The 19255-nt window shown below is 51.5% G+C and overlaps 1 protein-coding gene across 8 annotated transcripts in view; it reads right to left on the bottom strand.

Moving 5' to 3' along the window:
• Window positions 1-19255, bottom strand: part of CEP164 (centrosomal protein 164) — a 47641-nt gene that overhangs the window by 26645 nt on the left and 1741 nt on the right. For 3 of the 8 annotated variants that reach the window (XM_054086807.1, XM_054086806.1, XM_054086811.1), the window contains exons 3-13: window positions 18450-18592; window positions 18253-18340; window positions 17793-17904; window positions 17414-17618; window positions 15829-16041; window positions 14729-14854; window positions 11547-11657; window positions 8604-9005; window positions 5972-6046; window positions 4700-4783; window positions 1092-1177 (exon numbers count right to left, since the gene is read on the bottom strand). In XM_054086807.1, coding sequence (XP_053942782.1) covers window positions 1092-1177; window positions 4700-4783; window positions 5972-6046; window positions 8604-9005; window positions 11547-11657; window positions 14729-14854; window positions 15829-16041; window positions 17414-17618; window positions 17793-17904; window positions 18253-18334 — 1496 coding nt within the window. In that variant the 5' untranslated portion in view covers window positions 18335-18340; window positions 18450-18592. The remainder of the gene's footprint in view (window positions 1-1091; window positions 1178-4699; window positions 4784-5971; window positions 6047-8603; window positions 9006-11546; window positions 11658-14728; window positions 14855-15828; window positions 16042-17413; window positions 17619-17792; window positions 17905-18252; window positions 18341-18449; window positions 18593-19255) is intronic. The other 5 variants (XM_054086808.1, XM_054086812.1, XM_054086809.1 and 2 more) reach the window with 5 other exon arrangements.

Here is a 19255-nt window from a genome sequence, read left to right as displayed (position 1 = left end):
CAAGACAGAGGGAAAATGGGATGTGCAGTGGAGATGGGCACCAAGCCATGCCTGCCAACTGGACCCATTTGTCTGACACAGGGCTGCCAAAGGCACAGCAAAGCTCCAAACCATCCTCTCCACCTCAAGCCCTGCTGGGCTAACCGGCAGCTGAGGATTTAATGGGCGTCACTGTCTAAATGTCAAATCCCTTTCCTGGATTATCAGGCCCTATTCACTATACTCACAACCCTTGTCCGAATTACAGGTGGAAACACTGGCAGGCATGTTTATGTCTACAGTTCTACTTCATCTTGGAAGCACAGAGAAGAGAGACAAGGCAAGCACAAGCAAGCTTTACAGGCAGAGAGAGGGGGGGAAAGCACAGCTGGGAAGCAGGTATTGAGTGAAAAGGAGAATTCCTGCAGGCAGAGCATGTTTTTAGCTACCTTCACATAAACAATTCCCCAAAGAACAAGGCTGCAAATCCCAAGTTCATGCAGGCAGTCATTAAGACCGATTGCCGCTTCGCCTCTTCACAAGCTGGCACAGGCAACAGCCCTTTGGCTCCCAGTGCCCCAGAGCACACACAACTGTGCAGAGGCTAAGAGTTTTGACACAATTAATCTATACATGCCATGTGCTGCAGCTCTCAGGTGGGGTGAAGGGCTCGACAGAGAGCACGGAGCTCACTGCTCAGCACAGTATTTTAACTGTTTCAAATAAGTCACCACAAAAACAGCTTTCCCCGACAGTCCAGCCCTCCCAATCACTACACATCCAGAAGGCGGCATGGCTCTTGGGGTCACAGGTGGTACACTCCAAGCTGAACTGTCCGCACAGCGGGATATAAACTTGCTAACTGCTTACACCTAGTCAGCTGCCTACTGAGCTGAAGCAAAGCTGAAGTCTGCTGAGACAGTAGTACAGAGGTGGCAGGAGAAGCTAGAGGTTTACTGAGAAAGACCCTGTGAGAAGCTGCAGCACCTCAGGGTGTTCCAGAGGGGACAACTGTACAGATAATGGGGAGCAGAGCAGGGGCAGACAAGACAGGATAGTCATCTGGAGCTAGAGCCATCCACACCTCCTTAGTTGCTCTCTTTATACCGTACCTCTCAGCAGCTTTTGTTCTTTTGCTTTGCTCTTTCTCTGTACTGGCTTTGCTTTGGTCTTTTTCCTCTTCTCCCAGCTCCTGAGCCTGCAGGTAAAAGCAAACAGGGTGGAGTTTGCCGGTTTCTTCACCACCAAAGCCTCTCAGGATCTCACAGGGGTTCTGCTGAAGGGCAGCGATGCTCTGGGCCAGACCAAGGACAAAGAGCACCCAGAGGCTGCTCCAGAATGCCCAACTGGATGCACCAACCTCCCCTCCCACTGCTAACCAAGGGTCTCAAACACCACAGGAACACCTTTTGGGAACTCTTTCAGCAGCACAGAGACCCAGAGGCTCAGTTCTCCAGGCTGTGCTACATTACAGCCTGCATTTGATTTTCCTGTACAGAGAATGAACTCCCTGCCAGCACTCAGGACACAGATTGGGTTTGTTTTTTCATCTCAGATACCCAAGTAACACTGAAAAGGCATTTACAAAAAACACTCCGTGAAAAGGGTAGGACAAAAAACCCTCCTAAAACAAACAGGAACATCACACGCAAGTGAAACGGCGTGCTATGGCCACAGAGCAAGCGGATGTATCGGCTGTGAGTGGAATGACAACAGGACTGATCCTGTCCCGCACTCGGGCAGGCTGTGATGGGCAGCACACACACAGTCACGCCCACCCAGGGAATCCCGACTCCTGACTCCAGAACACATCAGTCTAGGGGCTGCTAAGAAGCCAACCCCCTTGGAAACACAGCCGGAGCATCTTCAGTTGTCTTCTTTCTGACATAGCAAATGCTTGGACTAGAAACAGCAAATATCCAAGTAGGAAACAGGCAGCTGGTCCTCCTCCCTCCTGCCAGCGACCAGGCACCTCTCTCCCAGCAGCAGGTACACAAACTGCCTAGTTCACCAGGGGAGAGCAGTTCATCCCCTCTTCAAGCTGCCAGCCCTACCTGAGAACACAGGAAGGGCTGATCCTTCCTCCTGAGGCTTCTGGTCCCCAGAAGAGAAGCTCAATCACAATTTCTTGGGACCACAGAGCCAGGTGAGCTCAGCCCTTGCCACGTAGAAGCATGCCATGGAGCGGGGCCAAAACCACACCGAATTAAACTCACAGTAATTTATGCAAATGTTCAGTGGAGCAAACAGCAGAAGGATTCCCTGCAAGTGCTGTCACCTTCCATCACATCATCCTGGTCGGAGCTCTCACCAGCAGCTTCCCCTCCCAGCCTCCCTCCTGCCCCGCTGTAAATAATGACTTCAATTTCTGAGAACCGAGGAGCTCAGCAAATGTTCCCTGACTCCACAAGGGCTCTGTCACTGCTGCCGATGAAAGGGAAGCAGACAGACAGAGAATGAGACCTGCCTGGGAACAGGGATAATCAGCCACCGAGCAATGCTGCTGAGCTCACGCATGGGGCCACTGCTCTCATCCTGCCCAACGGGCAGCCGCTCCCCAGAAATCACTGGCTGCAGGGATCTCTGGACACATTTCAGAAGGTGAAGGCAGCGCCTGCCAGCAAGGAACAAGGGCTGATCCTAATTCTTGTCTGTGAAATTCCCCTACGCTCTCGCCCCTCCTCTCGCCTCGGGATTCCCAGCTCAGTCCTCCACTCTGCTGAAGTGCCAAGCTGTGTCCCAGAGAAGAAATATGTCCTGACAATACAAAGCCAGACTGGTAGACACAGGAAAGAACGATGACAGAAAACAGGCTGTCTCCTCCCTCTGCACAGCACAGTTCCAAGGGACCTCAGCAGGAAGATCTTCTAGCATCACAGAATGGTTTGGATTGGAAGGGACCTCAAAGCCCATCCAGTCGCACCCCCTGCCATGGGCAGGGACACCTCCCACTGGATCAGGGGCTCCAAGCCCCATCCAACCTGGCCTGGAACCCCTCCAGGGATGGGGCAGCCACCACTGCTCTGGGCAACCTGGGCCAGGGCCTCCCCACCCTCACAGTAAAACATTTCTTCCTAAAATCTCATCTCAATCTCCCCTCTTTCAGTTTAAAACCATCCTGCCTCATCCTATCCCTGCACTCCCTGATCAAGAGCCCCTTTCCCAGCTTTCCTGGAGCCCCTTTCAGTGCTGGAAGCTGCTCTAAGGTCTCCCCGGAGCCTTTTCTTCTCTTCTCCAGGCTTCGTGGTCTCTAGCACACACCAGCTTTGATGGCACACCTGCTCCCAGCCCCTCCCCAGTGTCAGCCCCAGCACAACAGTGGGGTTAGCAGAGCAGGACACCAGCACTCCCCACGCCTGCTAAGAGAACTGACTGGAGCAGCCTCCCCACTGGCGGAGAGAAGGCAGGTCTTGCAGGGAGCAGCCCACATGGCCTTTGGAAGCCACCACAGCTCCTGCCAAACCACAGTCACCAAAAACCCCCCAATATTAGGCTCACATAGCTAACGGAGGTGGGCTTTTTTAAAAACAGAATATTTTGCACAGCAAGGAGAATTAAACACATTCCTAGAACCAGAGTCGCGTTTCAGTCCATGACACAAGAGTGCAGCTGCCGTTCTGCAGGGACACCATCCCCAACAAAACCCCTCCTCTAGATAGGGCTGCAATGCCCTCAAATGAGGCATTTGTATGCACAGAGACCGTGCGGCACTGAGAGCAGGAGAGCACAGCAGGAATACAGTTTGTTTTGCCTTCACATCCGATTATGCTCATTATCGGGCACAAGAGGACAGGTGAATTCTCCAGATCCAGCCTCCTAAACCCAATCACTCCTCTCTGCTGGGCAGGTGAGGACTTTGCCACTCCATTCCCCCTGGTGCGGCTGATCAACTCCCTTACAATCAGAGCAAGGCTGAGCGCGCCCCAGCTGGAGCTCACCCTGCTGTGCCGCACGCTCCTCCAGCCAAAGCGCCGAGACGGGCAGGAGAAAGGCAGTCGAGAGGGATCGACAGCAACGTGGGGCTCAGGAAGCCAACTCAGTAACACACTGAGAAGACGAGTCTAACACCTCCTGATGCACAGCAGTCGTCTTCAGCAAGAACTGCCTCATCATGGCTACACTCTGGGCTAACGCAATATAGGCGGCACAGACACGTGCACACACACACACACACACTCCTTTCTATGCCAGGCTCACAGAAAAGAGCCTATTTCCCCCCTACATGAAAGCAGGCAAGACAAGCAAATGCTTAAGAATAAGCTTCCCTACACCAAAATCTGTCAGAGGGAGTTAACCTCCTTTTCTTCCCATTTCTGCTATCATGTTCTGTGACACAAATCCTTTCCATCTGCTTAAGAGAAAGAAAAGGACAAATATACTTAACAGAAGTACAATAGACTGCTTTCCACCATCTCCAGGAAAGCCGTTTATCTGCACAGCATTGGGGCAGGGAAAGCACATGCAGGAGCTCGCCTGCGCACACCCCACACGAGCCACCTTTACTCAAAGGTTGCATTCTGCGTGTGGCTGCCTGCATCCCATCTCTGCAGGAAAAACTGCACGAGCAGCACCGCTCTCACCCCTGAGACTTAACACATCACTCCTACTTGCCTCTGCAAAGTCTTTATGCCCACAGCATCACCCTGTGATCAGTGCACCCTGATAGAGTTTTACCCTCCCTGTTGACAGGCCGGTCCCCGGTCACATATACAGCACTTACCTTGCTCATGGGGCTGTCCCGAACAGGAAGCAGAGCCTCTGCATCCAGCACATGCTCTGAAAGCCGACTCTGGAAATCCAAGCCCTAAAGAAGAAAGCAGATCAGGATCAGTGTCTGAAGGGCTGGCACAGGTTTTACCAGAGATTCTGAGATTCAACCAAAACCCCAGCGCAGTATCCAACTCAACGCACTGACAGCAAGCCTTTTGTAGCACCAGACATTTGAACAATTAAAAAGGTTTATAGGATGTAAGAGAGGCCACACCAAGACTCTGGTCTGCATCCAAGCATAGGTCACGTCTGTACTGCAGACAGACGGTTCTGTTAGCAGTTGGACCAGCAGCGAGTTGGCTTTTCTCTTCCCCAAGCAGCAGAGGCACAGGCAGGGTGGGTTACACAGAGCTCCCTGCTGGGACAATGAGACGCAAGGATGGACGGTAAATCAGGATTCCCTGTGGGCTTCACCATGGGAGGGCACCATGGGACACCAGCACACAATCTCACACCACCAACCGCAGCATGCGGAGGTGACACAGTCCAAAGCAAGCAGCAACTCTCCCTCCAGCCTCTACTGCTCTCATTTCTGAGACTGCTGCAGCTTTTCTGAGATGTTCCTTAAAAGACAGCTCCTGCGAATCGCTGAGATCCTTTTTCCCCCTGGCAGAGTCCCTGGGGTCCTTGCAGGCAGGAAGCAAATGTGCCTGCACACACATGCCCACGAGCGAGCACTACAGAAGGCACTGTTTGAGGCGACAGCCCCTTGCCAACGCGCAGGCTTGTCCTCACACCGATAAATAATGATATTCGCAGCCATTTGCTGGCCGCACTGCCTCTGCTCCCACTGGCAGATGGCAACGGCAGCTTCCTGTGGAGATGAAGAGATGCTGATGGGCATCTCCCCCCATCTCAGGGCCACCCTCCTGCCTGCTCGCCCTCAAACACCATGAGGAGCCAAGCTCTCCCAGCCATGTAGGTTCCCCTTAGGAAGAGCTGCTGAGTCCTTTCAAGCAGGTTTTTTACATGGCTTATTGTTTTCTTTTTTGCAATCATCCAAGTGCAGTCCCAGCTCCAAGTGACCTATTTTTCCACGGATATTACCTCGCCCACAGACAGACCCGCTGAGCACAGGACGATGCTGCTGGCCCGTGTCACAGCTGTAAAGTCACTGCTCAGCAGTTAAGGACCAAGAGGTGGGCGCAGCATTAAATGGCTGCACATTCCCAGAGGAACGCAGAACCCACATCCAAGGGACAAGAAGCTTTTAGTGACTCACCAGAGGCCAATTTAGCTCACGGTCCAAGCCTTTGGAGACTTGCAAGTCCTCCTTGCAGTTGCTGATCTCTGATGCCTTTGAAAGCAGAGAGAAGAGAAGCATTACAGTTTGCACACATCTTACCCCTGAAGTTCACGGAGGCATTTCCAGCAAGATGACAACTGATACTGGGAACACAAATTCAGCCTCTCTATACCACAGGAGGAAAAGGTGACTCAACATCACAGAAGACTCTAAGATTGTCAACTTCAAGCTCTTCCAGACAGAAGATGTTTCCAGGCTCAGTTTTGCAGCTTATGATTTCTTAAAGACCATGTACATCAATGGAACCAGGAAAATCAAAATCAGCAGGAAGGAAGCTAGACTGGAAAAAGTTTCAGTCCCTATTGGATGAAGAAGGAACAACAGTGACAACGGACGAACACAAGGCTGAGGTACTTAATGCCTTCTTTGCCTCAGTCTTTAATAGTAAGGGAAGTTGTTTCCCCTGCGTACAAACCCAGGAGTTAGAGGAGCAGAATGAGGCTCCCATGATCCAAGAGGAGGCGGTTAGAGACTTGCTTGCCCAGCGAGACACCCACAAGTCTATGGAGCCGGATGGGATCCACTCAAGAGTATTAAAGGAGCTGGCGGATGTCCTTTCCAAACCCCTTTCCATCATCTTCCAGAGGTCCTGGCTGACTGGGGAAGTTGCACTGGACTGGAGGCTGGCTGATGTTGTGCCCATCTACAAAAAGGGCTGCAGGGAGGATCCAGGGAACTACAGGCCTGTCAGCCTGACCTCGGTGCCAGGGAAAGTCACGGAACGGGTAATCTTGAGTTCTATCACGGAGCACATGCAAGAGAACCGGGTGATCAGGCCCAGTCAACACAGGTTCAGAAAACGCAGATCTTGCCAAACTAACCTGATCACCTTCTATGACAAAGTGACTTGACTACTGGATGGGGGAAAGGCTGTGGATGGAGTCTTCTTGGACTTCAGTAAAGCCTTTGACACAGTTTCTCACAGCATTCTGCTTCAGAAACTGTCAGCCTCTGGCCTGGACAGGCGCACACTCTCCTGGGTTAAAAATGGGTTGGATGGCCGGGCCCAGAGAGTGGTGGTCAATGGAGATAACTCCAGCTGGAGGCCAGTTACAAGTGGGGTTCCTCAGGGCTCGGTACTGTGTGCAGCTCTGTTCAATGCCTTTATCAATGATGTGGATGAAGGCATTGAGTGCCCCTTAGCAAGGGAGGGGGTTGAGTCACCTTCCCTGGAAGTGTTTAAGGGACAGGTGGACGAGGTGCTGAGGACCACAGTTTAGGGAGTGTCAGGAATGGCTGGACTCAATGACCCAGTGGATCCCTTCTAACCTAGTGATTCTATAATTCATAGAATGGTTTGGGTTGGAAGGGACCTCAAAAGCCCATCCAGTCCCACCCCCTGCCAGGGGCAGGGACATCTCCCACTGGATCAGGGGCTCCAAGCCCCATCCAACCTGGCCTTGAACCCCCCCAGGGATGGGGCAGCCACCACTGCTCTGGGCACCCTGGGCCAGGGCCTCCCCACCCTCACAGCAAAACATTTCTCTCTAAAATCGCATCTCAATCTCCCCTCCTTCAGCTTCAGACCATTTCCCCTCATCCCATCTCTGCCCTCCCTGATCCAGAGTCCCTCCCCAGCTTTCCCGGAGCCCCTTCCAGTACTGGAAGCTCTAAAGTCTCCCCGGAGCCTTCTCTTCTCCAGGTTGAAGAACCCCAACTCTCTCAGCCTGTCCTTGTACAGGAGCCCAGCCCTTGCATCATCTCCATTGCCTCGTCTGGACTCGCTCCAACAAATCCATGACCTTCCTGTGCAGATATCCTAACATTTCTGGATGGCACCAAACAAGAGTGGGCAGCGTGCCTCCGTCTGGCACTTCTGCTGCAGGGGACATGAACTCATGTGCACCCTGTGACACCCAGTGGTTCTCCTCCTGCCAGCACAACCCAATGCCCTGGTTCTGCCAACCACAGTCGGCTCTTTGCCAGCTCTCCTCTGACACCGCACTAGGAAACGGTGGGCAGACTGGAAGGAACACCATCCGGTGGACTGGAGTTCCAGCTCCAGACCCAACCCAGAGGTTCTGTCCTTCCCAACTCTGCCCTTGCGCCTCCATCCCACTCCACAGAGTTGCCAACATCACCGCTGGCAGCTCGCTTCACACTTGTGTCCCATCTCTGCCTAAGCTGAGAGAAACAACAGAAGGAGAGAAACAAAGCTGCATGGGCAGCTGGGCTCGGTGTGAACGTCATCACAGAACCTGCTCACTTCGTACAGATGGCAGCACTGAAAGCTGAGACTTATTTCTCCTCCAAGACTAGAAACACGTCATGGTTCAGAGTTTGTGCCTGCCGGTTGCTTTGGACAGCACTCCATATGCAGAAAAGACTGATTTCCTAGATCGGTACAGAAGCTGCCAAGCTGGGAATTTGGAGCGCTTGTGTGGCCCCCTCTCAGGAACTCCCTGCTGATCTGGAAAGCACTTACACCAACTTAACAGAAAACAAGTAAGCACTGGAAGCGCTTTCCCAAATCAGGGCCTCACAAAGCACCAGAAACAGCCCCAGCAGCTCCCACACTAAACGCAGCCCCTGCGAGCGGGTCTCTTACTTTGCCATCATCCAGCCTGCCGTCTGTTTCCAGCTCAGCTGATTCTTCTTCCTGTTTTTCCTTCGCTATCTCTTCATTGCCAGACACGGTGTTGGCAGTGGCAGCCAAGCTCGCCAGTGGATCTGCCTCCTCAGCAGCTGGAGATGCAACTCCAGGTTGCCCAGGACCACCGGGCACATGCATCCCTGCTGTGCTCCTTTCTCCCACAGAGACATCATCATCCATCTCTGAATCCTCCTTGCCCAGTAGCCCATCCCCAGAGAACTCCTCTTTGCTCTGGCCAGACAGGCTACTGTCAGCATCTCCGGGAAGGACTTCATTGGGAGTGGGAGGGCACGCAGCGTCAGAATCCAGGGAAGACTCTTGCCCTTCTTCAGAGTGTCTTGATTTAGAAGACTCCTTCTAGGCAGGAAGTCAAACAATTATCACTATGACATTCACTACCCACCTCGCTGGGGTCAGAAATAACACAGATTCTCCTACAGCAAGAAGTGAAACCACAAAGCTTTGGGTGACTGCTAGCCCAGTTTGATTTCTTTCCGTATAGTCCCCCTTTCAAAGACAAGGAACTTGATTACAATTAAGCACTCATTTCCTGGGCTCAGGTTTAATTTCTTTGAATCTGTTGGGTTTTTTTTATAAGCAGGGGCTCAGCAGAAAAGAGTGTGCAGGAGCTGGAACCGCTAAGCCCTGGGAGCACCCATTTCTGTGTCCACATTGAATCTGCTCAGTAAGATGGAAATTGCAGAGGACTATTAACGGATGTTTAACTTCTGCCTGATGTTATAAGCAGGGAAGAGGACCTGAGATGCAGTCATCCCACATTCCAGTGGGACAAACAGGAGAGCAGGAGCTGATTTAGCTGAGTTGCTAACCCACCAGCCTGAGACACAGCAGAACCCGCTGCCCTTGGGAAAACAACCCCAAATCCAAACTGAGTCACCCAAAGGTTTGACCGCTTCTCCTGGCAGCGGGGAAGCCCACAGAACACAGGATGCAACGTGCAATAGCTGGGAGGAAGCGGGGAAACATTTCCTCATTGGTATGCAAACAGCAGCCAGCACGCCCTGCTTCCTCACGGTGTTATTAATGCCGTAGTGCCTTGTCAAACACCAGCCGTGTTCTCCGTACAGCACGTACCGTACACAGAGCCCATATTTTAATGGAGTATTTTTATCCAAGTGCAACCAGAACCCTGTCAGCTCTAAACCTGGAGCTGCAGAAAATGGGAAGAACATCTCCCAGCATTTGATGCTTCCTAAAAAAAACACCCCACAGTTCAAGACCTCATCTGCAACTCAATAAGTAATAAATGAAAGCTCATGGCCCCTCTCCAGCTTCATGCCTGATGAGCTGAGGTTCAAACGGGCCGCTTAACGCCTTTGTGGCTGCCCCATCCCTGGAGGTGTTCAAGGCCAGGTTGGATGGGGCTTGGAGCCCCTGATCCAGCAGGAGAGGTATCCCTACCCATGGCAGGGGTGGAGCTGGATGGGTTTTGAGGTTCCTTCCAACGCAAACCATTCCATGATTCTATGAAACATTAGCCAGCCACTCAATGCTCTGCAAAGCCCTTGGCAACATCTTTATTCAAGAACCCAAAAGAGGTACAAGAGGTATTTCTTCAGTGTTGCACCAGGGGAGGAGTCCTCATTATGATTCCTTTGACCCAGGGGATTCAGGAAAGCACTGATCATGTTCCCTTCTGGACAGGCTCATGGTTGTCTTTTCCTGAGGGCCTCTGGACATACCCCAAATAAGTGCAACCAGGATTCTTATGCTTCAAATCCGTACACAGATCTTTCCCTTCAAGGTGCACACACCCCACAGAGCAGATTCATAGAATCATGGAATCAAGGTTGAAAAAGACCTCTAAGCTCATCCAGTCCAACCAACAGCCCAAACCCATCGTGCCCACTAAACCGTGATCCAAACTGCCATGGCCACACGGTTTTTGAACCCCTCCAGGGATGGAAGCTCCTCATCTGCCCTGGGCAGCCTCTACCAGGGCTTCACTGCTCTGTCAGTAAGGAGGTTTTTCGCAATACCCAATCTAAACCTTCCCTGGTACAACTTGAAGCCATTCCCTCTCATCCTAAAATACACCATCAAGTCCAATAAAACCAGGCACACAAAGATTCCTCTCCAGTACCTCACCTAAAGTATCCCAGAATAATTCCTTTATCTGGTAGAACCCAATTTTAAGGACAGACAAACCTTTTCTTAACATTATACCTCCGTTACCACAAACCGCTCTCCAGAAGAGGGAACTACGCCAATCAGACACAGGCGTGGAGGAGAAGCAAGATTTTCCATCTGCAAGAGCAGCCTATGGATTTTCTACAGATTTCAGAGCAAGGACAAGGCAGCCAGGCTGTAATTGGCTTCAGCTCATCTTTTCACAAGCTGTAACACATCTTACCCACAGCTGAGCAACACTAAGTGATATGAAATGCCTGCCCACCAAATCATTGCTTCCCAGGATCAGTGTAAGTGGGGAGAAAAGCACTTTCATCCCAACGGGACCAGGCTGTGGGAAGACACTTGATCTGGAGACAGTCTGTCAGGACTTTAAGAGGTTGAACTTTAGTTATTACGAAAAAAAAAGTAATATTCTTTCTACCCTTAAAAGGGAAAAAAGGAAGAGTTCTCATATTGCATAAGGAATGCCTTTGAAGGGGATGTGCTCCCTGCTTGCTCACTGATTCCAGGCTGATCCCAGGCACAGAAATGCAGGAGGGGTGTCAGGTTTGCCAGACCACGTCAGGAAGCATTTGCCCTTCGATTTTAGGTTTATAACTCTCTCCATATACAGAATACTCAGCAGCAAAAGAAACAAGCCAAGCAACTACCACATCCACACCACAACACCAGAAGCTGCCTACTGCATGCAAAGCTTTGGTGACATCACGCAAGCAGGACCGTAATGTCAGCATCGCCCATCACCTCTCCCAGGCTGCCAGCTGCCTCCGCAGGACTCCTCCGGTGCTGGAGATCAGCGTCAGCAGCATTAGCTAACCGGCTGGTGCAGCGTTCCTCCTCTGCTCTGCTGTTCTCCTAGTGGGTAACACATCCAGTAGGAAGGAATTCCACACCACCATCCCAAGGCAGCAGGATCATTTAGCTGTGACAGGTCACCACGCTGTGTCACCCACTGTATACACTCCCAGAGATGACAGCTTTGCAGCCAAACAGCTTCCCAACCTCTGCTCCCATACGCCCCAATTCCCAAGCAGCTTATTCTCCACGTGCTTTCCTGCTGCTGCTTTTCCTGCTGCCCAGCGTGGTGAACTCCCTGCTCCACCAGCTCCAGACTCCCCATGAGCTGTGGCTCAGTCCAGCTATTCCCAGTCATGGGAGAGAGTTAGGCTACAAAGACAGCAGCGTTTCCTCCTGTCACCACTCATCCATGTATTCTATGGCTGTCCTTGTTTCCTGGGAGCCAGCAGCACTGCTTCCTGCACACATTTCCCAGTGCCACCCAAGCTGTATTGCGCAACGTTTATTTACAGACAGCTCCTTTCACACATCTCCATCTGGTAACAAAGCTTGGCAGGGTTATTTCCCACCACACAAAGGACCACTTTGCCTCCCAGTGTTTTCCCCAAGGCTGACCTGTGCAGAAAGCAGTGCATTAAACCTCCCCAGATGCCAGCACTGCACCAGAGGGTTCCTCCTGCTGCCAAGGTGCCCTCTTCTCTCCACCCATCCAGGGATGCTTCCAGACCTTCTCCTCCTCTCACCCCTTCCAGCAGCATCCCCAAGCACTTTTTGCATTTCAAAGCAGTCTCACATGCCTGTGGCGACTATTCCATACAGGAATTCAGAAGGCAAGGAAGCCGGGTTCAGGTGAGAGCCAACCCCATGAGCAGCCAAGCTGCCTACAAGAGCCCCTCTTGGATTCAACTCCCACAAGAGCCTCACACCTCAAGTCCTCCAGCATCTACCTTGGGTTTTCTTTTCAGTGTCTTTTCCCCAGTTAACCTCCTCCTTGCTCCAGAAGAGCCCAATGAGGGGCGTAGTGCTTCTTTCCACTTCTCCTCCCTCTCCCAGACACTCACAGAACTTTCAATGCCATCTCCAATCCTACCCAACATCCCTACATCTCAGCAAGTCGCTAAAACCACACACTTGTTTTCATACAATCCCAGAATCATGGAAGGGACTCTAAAGCCCCTCCAGTTCCCCCCCTCTGCCATGGGCAGGGACACCTCCCACTGGATCAACGTGCTCAAGGCCAATTCAGAGGCTACACAAAACCAGTTTTTTCATCATTTCACCCCATTTCTGCTTAGATTTCCCCCTTGCTATATGAACACTTCTCTCTGTATTTAAGGAAGCTGGAGAACAGCTTCGGCTGCAGGCTGAGGGACTCACTGGAACGCTTTTCTACTGCCATCTCATGGAACTACAAGGAAATTTACCTTCCAGAGAGGCACAAATATCATCAGGACTAAGACATCACCCATCTGCATTAACAGACCCTGGCTGCAGGGCAGCAATTGCCCTTTCCTAATAGATTCCTGAAGCCCTGCCGCACCAAAATGCCCAGACAGCTCTCTGTTCCCAGACACGTTAACATTTCAGTGACGAATTGGGCTGCTTGTTATTTGGAGAGGAGAGAGTAGGGCTTTTCTCTTTTACATCCACTTTAGCAGAAGCCTTCGCAGTTTCTGCCCCGCGCTGTGAATGGGCTCTCCAGCAAAGCACTTCACAGCTTAATATTCGTGTGCTGTCAAAAGGATAATGGAAATGGCATAAAACACTTAAAAAGAAATTAATTTGCCTTTCAGATACTGGAATAGAATTTTCAAAGCGGTGAGAAAGGATTAACGTCAGCACAAACAGTCGAACTGAACCACTAGAGCTGCTTGCGACGCACTTCCCTTTGTGCCCTTGTCATCATAAGCCTGATCAGCGTTAAGGCGGCGCAGACAGAGCACACGCTCACAGGGAAGGCAGAGCGTCTGCACGGGGCCATGCGTGGACTGAAGTCATTGCTTATGCTCTGGTCTGAGCCACAGAACTTATTGGCAGTGCAGGAAGAAAGAACACAGGGTTTAGGACAGAAAGAGGTCCTGCGTGGACTGTGAGGAAGCTTATAGAATCATAAAGGTTGGAAAAGCCCTCTAAGCTCATCCAGCCCAACCCCACCGTGCCTGCTAAACCATGTCCTAAAGTGCCACAACCACATGGGTTTTGAACCCCTCCAGGTATGGAGACTCCACACCCCCGTCCTGGGCAGCTTCTGCCAGGGCTTCACCGCTCTGTCATGGTGAAGACGTCTCCAATATCTGAATCTCGCCTGGTGAAACTTGAGACCATTTCCTCTCATCCTATTGACCCACAGCCACCTCACCACAACCAGAAAGCAATGAGGTCTCCCCTCAGCCTCCTCTTCTCCAGGCCTAACAGCCCCACATCCCTCAGCTGCTCAAAGAGCCCCTGTTCCCCAGCCCCTTCTCCAACTCCGTTCCCTTTTCGGACACGCTCCAGCCCCTCAATATCTTCTAGTGAGGGGCGCAGAACTGAACCCAGGATTCTAGGTGCAGCCTCACCAGCACTGAGTGGCGGATGATCCCTTCCCTACTCCTGCTGGCCACACCATGGCTGATGCAACCAGGGTGCTGGTGGCCTCCTTGGCCACTGCTGGCTCATGTTCAGCCACTGTCAACGAGGATCCCCAGGCCCTTTTCCACACATTCTTACCTCAGAGTCAAAGCTGCCTCCCAGAGCGCTGACATCCATGTGCACGTTTTTGAACTGTCTTGGAGATAGAGAGCTTTGAGTTCTCACCTCTGCAACCCCACAGGAGGAACAGGGGGTTCCCAGACCACGGAACAGGGCAGCAGAGCCGAAGCCACATGCCAAGGCAACATGCCCACAGCCAATTTGTTTTGGGAAAACATCACGGCAGAAAATTTATAGGGAGTACAAGGAGAAAACAGGATTGGATACTTTTTGGTGACCGAACATGTAGAGACGATGCAGCACAAACAAAGGCCCAGCATCCAACAGAACAGTCCCGGTCAATCAGTTGTTACCAGGGAAGCACCAGTTTATCGTCCCTTGAGGCTGCATGCGCTATGGTTACCGACACACATTAAACACCAAGACACACAAACTACCTCATTCTCACTTCCATCCTCTTCATTTTTCCCTTCATCTAGGGATGCTGTGTTGTCAGATCTCTTTTTGCTGACCGAGCCCAAGGGCTCCTTGGTCTGGCTGGCAGGCTTGCGGGTCTCCACAGGCTGTGAAGTCAAATGAAAGGGAAGTGAGTGGGCAGCCGAACACAAAGGGGAAGACACAAACCCACTGAGGCACTGGCCAGGATCAGGGAAGCTGCACAATTCCGAGAAGGTGCTCAGGATTACACTACTACCCTTGTCCTGCTACAGCCACAGCCAGTTGGAAGATAACAGGGTGTTTCTTACGAGGCTCTGCTTTCCCTTACACCAAAGGGGCTCCTGTCCTATAGAACCACATCTGTAAATCCTGCCTGTGCCTCCAACTAAGATTCAATCCAGACCACAATAGAACAAAATGTCCAAAATCACCAGTGACAAGATCACTCAGCAAGAAATCGTTCAGGGAAGGCATTGATTTGCATAGCGTTTTGCACACATTGTTGTGTTTTCCTTCAACAGGTCAATTTGTCACTGTTTACACATTTGTTTCATTGACTTAATGGTCACATTCTGAAAAAAAAAAAAATCACAGAATGGTTTGTGTTGGAAGGGACCTCAAAGCCCACCCAGTTCCACTGGATCATGAGCAGGGACACCTCCCACCGGATCAGGGGCTCCAAGCCCCATCCAACCTGGCCTTGAACACCTCCAGGGATGGGGCACAATCACTTGACACAATTGTAAATCTTACATTCATTTAGGCAATTGCTCTTTTAATTTCTTTATATCCTCAAGCAGCTAAGATATTATTTATCAGAGTCCATTATCTGTATCATATGTCCATGCTTCAGTTGGACACAAATCAAAGTTCTGCTAAAATGAACTTAATAGACTTCCCCCCCACCGTCACCAAAGTAATCCTTTCTTTACATCTGCTAAACCAGTAGAAGAAAGCTGACCACAGGTTTAGCACTAGGCTCCCTAGAAGTAGCAGAAGAAATACAGTGAAAGATAAGAGTAGGGAAGTGGATTTTTAGCAGACAAAACTGATGAAAGATCACAAATAGTGTCATTTAAGCTTTTGAGTATCACCATGCCTGCAATTTGTTGCAGAGTGTGCTCTCCATGGAGTGCTTCCAGGGAAGACTTCCCTGCTTTTCTCCTCTGGTCAGAAGGCTGAAGTCCATCAAGTTCTCCATGTCCGAGACGGGCAACCCGGGAAGGATGCTGGCCGAAGGCAGCACGTGCCCATGCAGGGGTGCAAGTTTGCCCAGGGGCGCCTGGATAGGTGCTAGCTGGGAGCCTGACAACTGAAGCAGAAAGACTGGATGATAGGAAAGCATGGGTGGGTGCACAGCTTACATGTGTTAGAGAAGGAGAAAACGCTTCCCTCTGCCACACCAGCTGCTGATACTCAATCCACAACCACAGAAAAGCCACTCATGAAAGCCCCCCACCCAGCCATCACCAGCACGCAAGACACGCAAGCAACAATGGTTTGATTTACTCACACATTTTGCCTTCCAAAGACCCATCTGAGCACAGCGATTTCCTTCACAGCAGTGAGGTGGTCCAGAATATCATCAGGCATTACTCCAAATCCAAAGAGACCAACAGCCACGCCAGTAGCTCACACACCTGCACATGCCCACACACCGCACCCAGGAGGAGAGGCTCTGACCCAGCGTCACAGCCCCAAGGCAAATGCTCATCCTCTTGCTTGAGAACAGCAATTCCAACCTTTCCCCATTTTTCCTTCATTTGTGAGCACACAGAGTCCATTTCTGAAGGTACCAGGCGTGGATGAAGGAGAGCTGGCTACAACCTATGGTTTCTTATATCACAGAATCACAGTATGGTTTGGGTTGGAAGAGACCTTGAAGATCACCCAGTTCCAACCCCTCCTGCCATGTGGACCAAAAACTGATCTTAATCAAGTCACCCACTCTGGGACTTGAGATTGAGCAAGCAAAATGAAGCTAGAAACAGCTCAACAAGTTATTCCCCCTCAATTTAGATTGGGGGGGGATCTCCAAATTGACTGTAGCAATTACTGCAAAGCCTTAGAGCCAAAATTCGACAATTTTGTATTCCATTTACTGCCCACTGCCTGGTTTTGAGCTCAGAAGGCACTTCAAGTCCTTGCAGTTGAAGAGCTCTATGCCTTGAACGACAACACAAGACACCATCCTTCCCCATGGATATTTATCCCTTCGGTGGTTAATGGAAGGTAGGAACTGTTTGCTATTTCTTGCAGTATGAAGGGAATTTGGTTATAGATAGCAACAGCAAAGCAGATCAACCTCGCATCTTGCATCTCTGTTCAATGTCTGCATACCAAAGCAACACACACAGGCACTGCATAAACACGACATGTTTCCTCTCCAAGGAAGAAAAACCTTTCCAGCACTCCAAATATCTAACATCAGCATCCCTGGCCTTTGCCACATCCTTCCCAGCAACAGCACCACAGGGCTGTGGCACCCCTATTCCAGGCACAGCTTTCCCAGCTTCCACGCCCCCACTTCTGCTGGATTTCCACCCAACTCAAAACCCTGCCAGACAAGATCCCTCCTCTCAAGGGATCACCATTGCACCCCCAAAGCAGTAACAGCTCAGCCCCTCCAGTTCCCAGCCCCTTGTCCATCCTGCCCCAGGGCACTGCAGGCAGACTTTACTCACTGGGGGTTCCTTCAGCAACCGTTTCTCCTTTTTCTTCTCTTTCTTTCCCTTCTTCTTTTTCTCCTTCTTTTTCAAGCTGCCAAGCACCATCAGCTTCTCCCGCTCCTGAATGACCAGCTCCTTGTAGTAGATATCGTTGGGATGCTCCCACGAGGACTCTCCACTGACAAAGTTGAAGTAGTAGACCTCACCAGTGACATCCTGGCTGCAGGGCAAAAACGGGGTGAGAAGCGAGAACGGGTACCTCCTGCGGCTGGGGAATCACACACTGGGGCACTACCCGCCTCGCCACCCAGTATCCTGTTCTGCCACCAACACGGGCCACAGGGAAAGGCGGGAGAGGCCAGGAATGGCATGGGATAGCTGCCAGAACTCTCACCAGGGCTTCCACTCGGGCGGTAAGACAGCCGTCATGCCCTGCCTGGCCAGCCATAGCAGCTCCGGCTCCTTCTCGGGGTCAATCCCGATCTCCTGAGCATAACTCAGGATATCTAGGGAAACAGAAGAGGAATCTGAGGAGATAGTCCTACACCAGGCACTATACAATAAAGCAGACCTCCTCGGCTAAAGCAATGGGCACACCGGGAAACCCTGACCCCAAAACAAAGCTGCTTAAAGCTGACAGCGTGATGTGTCTGTCAGCAGGGAAACGGAAGGCAAAACAGCTTTTACCTCTGCTACCAAAAAGCTAGTTTTTCAGCTCTGTCCTCTATGAAATCCCATTTATCCTACCTTCTCCCCTCACGCTCTCCCCGATTCCCATTTTCTTAATACACTCAGAAGGGACTGGCACACTTGAATCCCTCATCACTGCTCCCAAGAGGACTGGCACCAGTTACCTTCCTCACTAGGAATGTACGTCTCATCGTATTCTTCCTCCAGAACGATCTGGTCACCGACAAACCCCATCCGTCGTGCCATGGCTCCCTGCACCCAGCAGCGTGAAAAGAAGTCACAAAAAATCACAACAAGCTCTCCACTCAGCTTACAGGGCTCTCACTGAGCTAGAGGAAGCAAAACTGAATCAAAGACCTACCACACGCTCCACAGGGGCTGTGGAAGCCAGGGGCAGAGTTGAAGTGGCACAGAAGTTCTCACCAGAGCCTCTGCAGGCTTTCAAGCTTCTACAGAGGCGATGAGCACTTGCATCAGGCACTTTTTTAACAGGCAAAAATTAGGCTGAAATGAGAAAGGGAAGAAAGAGAAAGTAAGTTCTCCCAGGGCACAGCCCAGCTTTTGGAGCGCAGGACCAGCGCTGCCCAGGGACAAGGCAGTGGCCCCTTCCCAGAGGGCATTCCCGAAGCTATAAAAGGATCCTCATCGAGCATGTCCCCCTCCTGGAGTGCTGCTTGGCTGTTTAACCCAGACTGCAGGCAGCAATCCAGCCCTGCCACAGCTGGGCTCTCCAGCACAGGTTTAGGCAGCTGTAAGTCAACTTTCTCACCCCAAACATCCCCAGCTCTGGCTGTGCATGCCCACATCTAGGATCATGGAATGGGTTGGGTCAGAAACGACCTCAAGGCCCATCCAGTTCCACCCCCTGCCATGGGCAGGGACATCTTCCACTGAATCAGGGGCTCAAAGCCCCATCCAGCCTGGCCTGGAACCCCTCCAAGGATGGGGCAGCCTCCCCAGCTTTCCTGGAGCCCCCTTCAGCACTGGAAGCTGCTCTAAGGTCTCCCCACAGCCTTCTCTTCTCCAGACTGAAGAACCCCAACTCTCTCAGCCTGTCTTCCCTACAGCTGCACTAATACCAGAGTCAGCGTAACGACCAGGGGAGGCTGTGAAGGCACAGCAGGAGCAGGACCAGGACCATCCCATCCCATCCTGCTTCTCAAACAC

Source organism: Cuculus canorus, chromosome 23, assembly GCF_017976375.1.
Source record: "Cuculus canorus isolate bCucCan1 chromosome 23, bCucCan1.pri, whole genome shotgun sequence".
Lineage (NCBI taxonomy): Eukaryota > Metazoa > Chordata > Aves > Cuculiformes > Cuculidae > Cuculus > Cuculus canorus.
Note: the sequence above shows the minus strand (reverse complement) of the source record. Positions and strands in the feature narration are given on the sequence as shown.